The following is an 11,096-nucleotide window of genomic DNA, read 5'->3' on the forward strand; positions in this document are numbered from 1 at the left end:
CAGAAGCTGCTGGCCCAGGCTAACTTTCTTGGAGAGAGGGTGGGGAACAGGGGGCTTAACTGTGTTGACCTCTGATGCCTACCTGAGCTTACATGGGGTGGAGACTTGGGGGGCCGCATGTGATCCCAGTTCTCACCCTGCCCACCCAAGTGTCATGGAAGGAAAGATTTGGAACATTTTCTAGGGAAGGCTAACCATTGAGAAGTTTTTGTTTTTAAATCACAGGTAACACACAGCAACCTGTGGATAAGTTGAGAAATTTACAATCAGTTGCCTGTTTAAAGTGCTTTCTTCCTCAAGCCCCGTGTCTCCAAAGTAGCTAAAAATCATTTGGGTCTCATTCTTCTCTCTGTGAGTAACTTGGTCGTCACAGGCGGGCTTGACGTGTCAGTGCGCCAGTCCCTGGCTGAGGACGATTCCGTCACATTTGTTCCTTCGCCAGGTGATGGGCAGTTAGGCTGTTTCCACCTTCTGGCTGCTGGGAACGATGACCGTTCGTGTACAAGCGTGTTTTAGTCCTTGTAGTCATCTCTCTTGGGCACGTACCTGGGAGTGGAGTTGCTGAGTCATGTGGCAATTCCGTGTTTGTTTAGTGACCACCAAACTGTTTTCCACAGTGGCTACATTTTCCGTTCTATCCTCAGTGACAGTGTGAGGGTCCTGATTTGTCCACATCCTCTTCAACACTTGAAGAAGCATCTACATCCTTGGAACCATTTTCTTAATTGGTTTATTTGTCTTTCTGTTGTTTAGTTGTAGGAGCTCTTTATGTATTTTGGATACTAGGTCCTGATCAAATACAGGTTTTCCCTGCCATCCAAAAGTAAAGGGTTCCTGTGAAACCTGAGGACACGTCTTGCTAATGGATGCAGAGCCGAGGCAGAGCACAGACGTGGTTCACAGCTGCAGTGGCTGGAGGCTGCGCTGCTGCATGTGGTCCCCGGGAGCAGCGTGGTGGTGTCCCTCTGTGCTGGGGCGCCGCTGCCTCTCGCTCAGCTCCCCGCACAGCATTTCCCTGTCTCCTTAGAAGTGAAAACCCCATCTGGATGTCTTTCCATCAGCGGAAACAGGTACTAATGCAGGTCTTCCGTAAAAGCAAAGTGGCACAGAGGGACTTGGGAAAAGCCGGGGAGCCTGTGTGTGGTCTCAGGTGCTTGCTTCCACTTGGTGGGTTTGTCTCTTCACTTTCTTGATGGTGTCTTTTTTGACTATTATTGAAGTAAGTCGACTTACAGTGTTGTGTTCATTTCTGGTGTGCAGCATAGTGATTTCATTTATGTATGTATTCCCTTCCATATTCTTTTTCATCGTAGGCCATTATAAGGTACTGAGAGTAATTCTCTGTATATACCGTAGGACCTTTTTCTTTAAATAAAAAAAAATTTATTGAAGTATAGTTAGTTCACAGTGTATCAATTTCTGGTGTACAGCATGTTTCAGTCATACGTATACATAAATATATTTGTTTTCATGTTCTTTTTTATTATAGGTTACTACGTGAGATTGAACATAGCTCCCTGTGCTGTACAGAAGAACTTGTTTATCTATTTTATAAACTTTGTTGTTTCTTGATAGTGTCTCTGATGCACAGAAGTTTTTAATTCTGATGAAGTCCAACTTATTTTCCCTTTGTTTCTTGTGCTTCTGGTGCATATCTAAGAGTCCAAAGTCAAATCTGAGGTCGTGAAGACTTAACTTTACCCTGTGCCTTCTAGGAGTTTTACAGTTGAGTCATGTCTAGGTCTTTGATCCATTTGGAGTTAATTTATTTGCACGTGGTGTGAGGTGAGGGCCCGGCCTCTTCCTTCTGCTTGTGGAGGTGCAGCTGCCCCAGCACCACCTGTGGGAGGTGGTGCTTTCCCACCAAGTGGTCTTGGCACCCTTGTTAAAATCAGTTGACCTCCGGTGTGTGGGTTTATGTCTCAGTTCTAGTTCATTGATCTTCGTGTCTGTCCTTGTGCCAAAGCCACGTTGGCTGTGAGAGCTGTAGCTTTGTAGGGAGGTCTGAAACCGGGAGGTGTGCGTCCTCCAACGTTGTTCTTTTTCAGGCGTGTTCTGGCTGCTCGGGACACCGTACAGCTCCATGGGAAGTTTTCGATCAGAAGTGAGGTTCTGGTAGGGATGGTATTAACTTGCAGGTGGTTTGGGGTGGTCCTGCCATCCTGACGGTGTTAAGTCCTCTGGTCCTTGAGCACGGAATGTCTTTCCGTTTGTTTGGGCCTTTGATTTCTTTCAACAGTGTTTTATAGTTCTCAGTGTGTGAGTCTTGCAGTGTTTAAGCCATGGTTAAATTTCCTTCTGTTCTATGTCTTCTGAATGGTTTTCTAAACGGTATTTTCATAATTTCCTTCTAAATTACTCGCTGCTGCTGTGTAAGACTGCAGTTGACTGTATGTTGACCTTACACCCTGCAGCTTTGCTGAGTTCATTTGTTAATTGTATGAGTTTTCTATCCTAGGGGTTTTCTTAGTGGATTTGTTAGGATGTTCTTCATATAAAGGTCCCGTCATTTCCCAGTAGAGGGAGCTTCGCTTCCATTCCCGTTCGGATGGATGCCTTCTGTTCCCCTTGCTGCCCAGTTGCCCTGGTGGCACTTGCAGTGCAGCGTTGACCAGCAGCGGCAGAGGCCAGCGTCCTTGGCTTGATCCTGACCTTGAGGGGGAGCTGATTCCGGTGTGGGTTGTCGTACATGTTACCACGTGGACAGATTCCCCTTCCATCCCTGATTTGCTGAGTGTTGAGTTTCGTCATGTGCCTTTTCTGTGTTAAGATGATCACGGGTGTTTTTCTCCTCTGTTCTGTTAACGCTGTGTCTCCCACGGGTGGGTTTTATGTGTTGAACCACCCTTTCCTTTCTGGGACAATCCCACGTGGTGCTGGCGTATGATCCGTTTAACTTGCTGTTGAGTTCGGTTTGCTGGCATTTTGTTGAGGATGGGTGTGTCAGGCTTCGTCAGGGGATTGGTCTGTGGTTTTCTCGTAGTGCCTTTGGCTGGCTTCCGCATCAGGGTAACGACTGAATTTGGGAGTCAGCCCAGGCCATCGTGCAGTGGGACGTCTTCCTGGCGGTGTCTGGGGCTGCTCACAGAAGACCCCATGGTCTGGCTACTTCTTAGCCTCTCCTCCCCACTAGACCGAGCTGATGGACAGGTGGGTGCGGGCGCCAGGGGCCAGGGCGATGCCCGGCGTCCCCTTGGAAGGTGACTGTGGAGTTGAGTCCTCCTGCTGAGACACCACGTGGCCGAGGGTTGAGCGTCCCCAAGTGGGAACCCGGTGTCTTCCTGCTCTGCAGGGGCCTTCCCAGGCGGCTTCATGAGGCTTCGCCCCACAGCCTTGGGGAAGGAAGCCTGTCCCCCCAGGCACGTGCCCGGCTTACGCCCAGCACTGAGGGCCCTGAGCTTGGGTCTGGCCGCCACAGGCATGGGGAGGGGAGGGCACAGGTCCTACTGTGGGGCGGGCTCCGGCTCTGACCTCTGTCACCGGTCCCCACGCAGGGCTCACTAGCGCCGTGATGGTTGTGGTATTTCTTAAACTGCTTCCCGGCGTTGTCCAGGGTTTGGAGCTTAGCTGGCCTTGCAACTGCTCCCTGCGGCCTGGAGCCGCCCTCTGCACGTCTCCTGCCGAGACTTCTCCTCCCACTCTTCAGTCTTCCTCACGGCCCTGGTCTTCTCCTTTCCTTTCCTTCTCCTTCTCCTTTCCTTTCTGTCACCCTTCTTAGGGGTTTTCAGGTCACTGTGAGTGTGGCCCAGGACCCACGCTGCACCCCTTCCTCTAGACAGCAGGCCCTGCCCACAGCTGCCCGCCCCTTCTTGCGTTCACATTGTTTCTCAGGCTTTGACCTTACGTTAACTCCATCCTGCTCTGGGTCTATGACAGCTCTGTCCTCCTGAAAGAGCATTTATTCGAGCCAGAAGTTTGCGGCTCCCAAACTAGGCCAGGGCTCTGCGTCTCTGCCGTGTCCTCTGCAGTGGGGGTGTGTCTGCCCAGCTGGACGAAGCCAGGCAGCAGGTATGCTGCCCCCGCGTCACACAGGCCCTTGTGCAGGAAAGGGACGCAGCAGCCACTCTGGCGAGTCAGTGTGGAGGTGAATGAGAGGCCCCGCATTGTCCAGGGTCCAGCTGCCGGTCCCTTTGTTCCCAGATGGCGAGGCTGCAGAGCCAGTGCTCAGCGTCCTCTCTAGGTCAGGGGCCCCGTTCCCTTCAAGGCCAGAGGCTAACAGCTCTTAGGGTGTCCAGCCTCGGCGTTTGGGTAGCTGTTAGCCTCCAGGGTCCCCGCTGCCCGACAGGTGGGGTCTCTCTCTGTCCCTGTGTCACTGAAGGGGCTTCAGTGAGCACAAAGCTGTCGGGCCAGGCCCAGCAGGTGTCGTGGATGGGGTCGAGGCTGCCCTTGTGTGGTCACCCAGTGGCCAGGACCTGACAGGTCGCTTCTGCACCTAGCTGGCCCAGCCAGGACCCAGGCGGGTGTTGTCTCATGAGTGTGCAGCCGGCAGTGATGGGTGGGGGGCTGGGGGTGTGAGGGGAGCCATGACTCGGATGGTCTTCTGAGTCAGTGCAACAGAGAGGGCGGTCCAGCTGCAGTACTGCTCTGCGGCTCTGCCTGGTGGGCCCTCTGCGCCCTCCTGGAGGCACCAGAGGGCCGGGCCTGGTCTGTGCGGCCCTGCTGTCCAGTTCCCAGTTTGCATCTTAAGTAGCCTGGCGTCTCTTCCTGCCATTTCTTCCACGTTACCAGGACAGCCGTGCGCAAGCCTGATGGCTCCCTGACCCGCCTCTTTCCTTCCATCCCCTCAGCCACCCCGCTGGCTCCCCTCCCACGGGGAGTCGTCCCTGGGTCCTGTGGCCACTGGGAACCAACCACCAAGAGGCCAGCGTCCCCGTATCCAGGCCTGCGGCGGGGGGGGGGGGCGGCAGCAGGAGCAGGGGCGGTCTTGCCCAGGCTGTTCTTTACTTGTCTCCCAGAGATGCCGGCAGTCCTGTTGGCTTTGGGCTGGGTTTTCCTCAACATCCCCGTGCGCCTTGTCTGCCCAGGAATAATGCCCTCTGGCTGCTGCAGAGCGGGCTTCCCACCAGGGCGCCCTTCCAGACCTGACACATGGTCGGCCTCGGAGGAGCTGCCCTGGGAACCCGGCACTGCTCAGCCAAGTCAGGTGAAGGGAGGCGCCAGCAGACAGTGGGGTCTTGTCGCCGTGCAGAGTCCAGTCTGCCCAGCAGCCGGCTCCTGGGGGCTCCCTCCTGGTCTCCAGCTGTCGGGGTGCGGGGAGTCAGGACCCACGGGACTCACTGGTTCCTGAGTGTAGGACCTGCTGATCCCCCTCAGAGGTCGGGAGGTGGGGCAGCCGGGATGCAGGCCGGTGCCAGCAGGTGGCTGTCGGGCGGTGCCGGCCGCTTTGAGTGGACAGTCAGTGATGGTGTGTTGTCACCCCAGTAGTCGTTCCCCACGGTGGTCAGACGGGCTTGGGGAATGCCTGAGGGGAGCGGCGCGTCACCCGCTGGGGGGGGGTGATTAACTTCAGAGACTTGTCTGATGGCCTCCGGCAGCAGCTGCACCATCTCCGCTCCTGCCGGTGCGTGGGGTGCCCAGTCTTCCTTCAGCCGGCCCGGTGTTTTTAATTGGCTTGAGCTTGTATTTTCCTAGTGATCACTGGTGTTGGGCACCCTCGTTTTTGCTCACTTCACATCGTCATACATGCTGTGGTGAAAGGCCTGTTCACATCTTTTGCCCACTTTAAAAATTGAGTTGTTTTCCTTTTTAACTGCGTGGTAGGAGTTTGTTACGCACTCTGGACATAAGTCCTCTGTCAGATGTGTACTTTGCAGATATTTCTCCCGGTCTGTGGCTTGCCTTTTTGTTTTCAAGTCTTCTGAAGAACAGAATGTTTACACTTTTATAAAGCCCAGTTTGTCAATTTTTTTTCCTTTAATTTCTGTTCCCACCCCCACCCCACCCCAATGTAAGTGAAAGGTCATTGTCAAACACAAGGTCACTAAGATTTTTTTCCTTTGTTTTATTTTAATTGTTTTACAGTTTCAGCTCCTACATTTAGGTCTGTGGCCCGTTTTGAGTTAATTTTGTATAAAGTCAAAGTTATTTCAACACCGTCTGTTGAAAAGACTTTCCCTTCTCCGCTGAATTGCCTTGGTACCTTCGTCAAAAATCACTTGCCCTGCAGGTGTGTTCCCAGGTGCTCCTTTCTGTTGGGTCCATCTGCGTGCCTGTCCAAGGGCCGATGCCTCGTCATGGTTACTGGGGCTTTGTAAGAAGTCTTGAAGTCGGGATGCGTCAGGCCTCCGCCTTGGCACTTTATAAAAAGTTGTGTTGGTCACTGTAGGCCCTTTGCGTTTCCACGTGGGTTTTTTCCAGCTTCACTGAGGTGTAATTAACCTGCGTGAGTTTTAGATTCCTGCACAAGCCTGCTGGGACCATGATCAGAGGGGGCTGTCGGAGGTGAGGGTGGAGGTGCTGGCAGTCGGGGCTGCCCTTCTCTGACCACAGCCTGTGCCCTGGGGCTTCCTGTTTGCTGCACTTCACGTGCCCTCCTTCATGTCTCCGTTTAGCTCCAGGCTTCGCTTCTTAGGAGGAAATGCTGTAATCTCTCAGCCCACTTAAAGCAGTGTATTAAAATTAAAATACCTGGAGTCATGGGTTTGGTGGAAGTTCTTACGCAGCAGAGCAGACCTGAGCGTCCCCTCTGGGAGTCCGCGTGCTCGCGAGATGGGGGTTGGCATCCAGGCTTTTCGGGGCACGCCAGGCTTCCTGTGGGTGAGACCCCCAAGTGGGCCGCCCGCTGCCAGGGTGCCCCCCCCCCCGTCAGTGCTTGCAGCGGCAGGTGGGATGGCAGGGGTCTCGCCGGACAGGGTGCCGTTGGCTCCAGGCTCCTTCCAGCCCAGGCCCACGTCCCAGTGCCGTGGAGGAAGTGGCACTTCTAAGTGTGGGGCTGCCTTCTTGGTTTGTCTGCTGGGCTCAGCCGGGTATGCAGAGCACAAGGCAGGTGGGGCCCTCCAGGTCAGAGATGGAGATGAGCCAAGCTCAGGCAGAGGGAGGGGCGAGCCTCCTCCTCCAGGGGCTGTGCCCCCTCTGCCTGACCCCGAGCCTCCGTCCCCCGGGCTTGGCGCCCGTGTGGTTGGATGCGGGAAGGAGGCGGCTGTGGATGGGACCCTCGCTGGGCCCGTGGTTCACAGGCGCTTGGGCTCTAACCCCCCGTCTCTCCGCAGCGGCGGCGAGCCCCCTGCACATGCTGGCGACCCACGCCTCAGCCTCGGCCTCCCTGCCCACCAAGCGCCAGAACGGCGACCCGGCGGAGCAGCCGGAGCTGAAGCGGGTCAAGACGGAGGACGGCGAAAGCATCGTCATCGCCCTGAGCGTGGACCCGCCGCCGGCAGCCGCGCGCGAGAAGGGCGTCCAGAACTAGCGCCGGGCGCCCTCCTCCTCGTCAACTCTGGTGCCAAAAGGAGACACTGCCTCTCACCGACGCTCGGAGCGCCTTCTCTCGGTGGGCGGAGGGCCCTGCGGTTGGACTTCACCTCAGCACTGAAAACACAAAACCCAGGTGGCCTTAAAACTCCTTAATTTAAAGACAGAAGTCACACCTGAACAAACCACATCGAAGCCAGGCCCTGGCGGCGTCTCCCCGCCCCGCGCTTAGCTCTCAACTCTGAGACTCGCGGTCCTTCGCGTGAGGACGCGCCCGGTGCAAGTGGACCTGCCGGGCTGGGCCGGAGCCGCCCTGCCGCCCGCAGACCAGACAGTATTTTGTTGTCCACACGTGGAATTAGAGTACTTTGAGGTGCACTTTCTTTCTTTACAAAATAACGGGGTCTTTGACATTTCAGATCACTCCACTTCTACTCTGGAAATTCGGAATCACACGGGACCTTTTGTGTGGATTTCACTTGGGGAAGAGAAACAACATAGTTTCGTTTGTTTTTATTTGTTTCCAGCCTATGGAATGACTTACTTTTGTCTGTCCCGTAAAGTCAGAGGGAGCTACTTGATGACGTCTGCAGATCTTCCCGGTTAGAGCAGTTGCGTGATGAATTTAATGCACCTCCATTTCCGTGTGTGGGACAGACGGACGCAGACGCCCGCTGGCCACGTGTGACCCAATGGCTGCACTTACCCGTCTCTTTCTTGCTCCTTTTTGTTGTTTCTTTCTTTATGTTGACGTGTCCCTGGCATAATTTTCCACTCTAAGTAAAACAAGTCTCCTGCGCATTGTGTATGTTTAAAACTGCAGAACTATTCCTCCTTCATCGGAAACAAGATTCGATCTTTTATCACACATCCTTTTCAAACCTGTCACAGATCTCTCTGAGGCACGCTGGCCGTGGCAGCTGCCATCACCAGCTCTGCACGGCGTCCAGCTGTGCGTTAACACAAGGGTCTCGGAGGCTGGTGCCCTTCGGGAAAGCGTGCGAAACATCTGGTCCCTCTCTGATGTGTAATAGGAAACCCCACCAACCTTCCAGAACTGAGTCCAGTACCAAGGCTGCCGTCTCCTCTACGGAAAACAAGAGCAAGAGGAAGGGAAACCGAGGTGAGAGGGGAGGTAGGAGCCCTGTTGGCCTCAGCCCCAGTCCTCCGGGAGGAAGCACTCGCCTGTCCCGGGGCCCGGGCTGAGCAGCCGTGCAGACAGAGAGGGCTTCGGTCCTATTGTGAATTTTTAAATGTCATCATCATAACATTATTTATTTAAATGTAGTTATTTTGGTATTTAATTTTTTTTAAGGGAGGAAAAAGCCCTGTATTTTCCTGGTGGAATGAAACAGCTCAGAATGGTATATTTAGGCGATTTTAAAACATTTATGATTTACCCAAAGACCAAATATGATAAATCTGTTCTAAGTGTTGTGTGTCAATCCACGGTATTGCACTGTCACAGTGTTACTGCAGATAATGCATATTAAAATTATGAAATTACTGCACATTAGCTGGATTTATAACTCAGCCATTTAAAAAAATAAAGACGAAACCATCACGTGAATGAGACCGCGTGTGTGACGGTGGCAAACGCTAACTCGCGGCCTGGAGTGCGGGCGGCATTCCCACCTCCCAGGCACTTGACAGGCACCTTGGAACTTGTGTTTTTGTTTGTTTACTCAGAAGGCTTGTAGTTTGCGGAATAGTTGGGATTGTGCTGTGTCCTGTGTGGGGGTTGGGTCACTGCTGAGTGTCCCGGCCCGCAGCCGCCACCCACGGGCTCAGGTTGGTGACTGGACCACCTGGGGGAGAGGGCCCAGCGACACTGAGCCGACACCTCCTGCGCCCTCCTGGAGACACTCCCCACCGCGGCCCAGTCTGTCAGCTGGTTATTCCTGAGCCAAAGATACAGGCTTCATGGGGCGGGAGAGACGGCTGCAGGGTTTTAGGTGAGAAACGGACCCAGTTCCCAAACTGAAGGAGAGCGGACAGCGCCTGCCGTAAGGAGCTGGAGCCTTTGCCCGGGGCGGGGGCCTCGCTCTCCTGTCTGCAGAAGGAGAACTTGAGGACTGTCAGGGAGAGGGCAGGACACACAGATGAGCAAACCACCGTATCCTGGGCACTTTTAAAAATGCTTGAATTTGGCTCCGAAATCCCGAGAGCCCGCGACTCCGGGCGCCGCCCAGCCTGCCCTGGTGCTACAGCCGTCTTGCCGCACCGCGCTCCCTCCCAGCCGCCCAGCGGCAGTTCCTAAAAGTCTTGTTTCAAAGTCTCTGCTCTGACCTTTGCCAAACTTCTGAGCTCCCTGAGGGACTAGAAACTTCATCTCAGCTGCTCCGCCCTGAACCAGACAAAAATACAAAAGGGAAACTCACGTGTGGTCTGAGCGAGGTGGCACGTTCCAGGGAGCATCCGCACGCCAGGGACTGAGCTTCCTCCTGCGTCTGGAGCCTCCACGCGGACGGCTGAGCTCCGCACACATGCCATCCCCTGCCGTCCTCCCGGAACAGCAGGGTAGGCGGAGGTCATGGTCCGAAGTGGGCGGTGTCAGGACTCGGGACTCCTGTGCTGTGTGAGACAAGGAGATAAGTGACAATCTTCACGTCCTAACCTCCACTGTTCTGGAGAGTGTAGTGGTGATTGTGTGCAAAGATTTGGAATTTTAAAAGTACCAAGGTCCTGAAATTCAATAAAGTATTTTTATCAATTTTAACTGCATCGAGTGTCATTGTCGCTGTGGCGAGCTCACGCTGGCACCGCCTTTCTGCTCTTAGACGTGGTGCTCCTTTCTGAGCATCGATGCCTACCTACCGTGCTGGTGCGAGTATTCGAAGGCGCTGCTGTGGTGACGGCCGTGCAGCCTCGGAGGCTCGGCCACGAGAAGGCGCCCGAGCACTTGCACGTGGAAAAGGCCCTGGGCCTCAGGCAGGGATGACAGCGTCTGCTGGCTTCTGTCCACCACGTTGGAGTTTTAAAGCTGCTGCTACCATTTCTTCTGCAGACTTGCCCCTCAGCCTGAGAAAGCTCATTGCAACAACTCGAGATCGTCCTCCGTGAGAGAAGGACCTTCTCTAAGGGGGCACGTGGCTGGTGAAGTTGCCACACTGTTAACACGTTGATCGTCCAGTGGCCAGGAATCTCTGGCCAGGACCACTGGTGTCCTGAAGGGGCCCTGGATGTGGTGACACGGGCCCCCGGGAGCCGAGTGCAGCTGACTGCGTGCCAGGGGCGCTCCCAGGGAGAGCCCTCGCCCTGGCTAGGGGACAGTCCATGTGCGTGAAAGAAGTCCCCATGGCCGAGAGACGCTCCCATCAGAGGGACGCCTTCACACCTGGTCTTCAGGTGTGTCGCCCTTTCTACGTTACCCGGTGCCTAAAATGCGCTAGGTCTTAACCCAGTCTCGCTTGGGAAGAGCGACTGATGATTCATTCATGTTGCCTTCTTGAGGTTAAACCGAGTCAAACAGGATGGTCTCCCTTTATCCAGGATAAAGACCGGTTGCAGGGAAGAGGACTTCAGATACATGAACCGGTTCAGTGACTCTGATAACAGGCTTTTCATGCAGCAGGAGCACCTCAGCGGGAGCTCCACGCTGAGGGCCGCGCCATCTGGTGGGAAGACACTGGGCTCGGGAGCCTGTGTGCAGTCACGGACCGTAAGTTGCGGCCTAAGTAGGGAGGGGA

General features: G+C 54.7%; 1 protein-coding gene across 1 annotated transcript in view; it reads left to right on the plus strand.

Moving 5' to 3' along the window:
* The window catches only part of FOXK2 (forkhead box K2), a 51,286-nt gene extending 41,160 nt beyond the window's left edge, over nucleotides 1-10,126 (plus strand). The window contains exon 9 of the mRNA XM_074344079.1: nucleotides 7,209-10,126. Coding sequence (XP_074200180.1) covers nucleotides 7,209-7,405 — 197 coding nt within the window. The 3' untranslated portion in view covers nucleotides 7,406-10,126. The remainder of the gene's footprint in view (nucleotides 1-7,208) is intronic.
* The last annotated feature ends 970 nt before the right edge of the window (nucleotides 10,127-11,096 follow it).

Source organism: Camelus bactrianus, chromosome 16 (genome assembly GCF_048773025.1).
Source record: "Camelus bactrianus isolate YW-2024 breed Bactrian camel chromosome 16, ASM4877302v1, whole genome shotgun sequence".
Lineage (NCBI taxonomy): Eukaryota > Metazoa > Chordata > Mammalia > Artiodactyla > Camelidae > Camelus > Camelus bactrianus.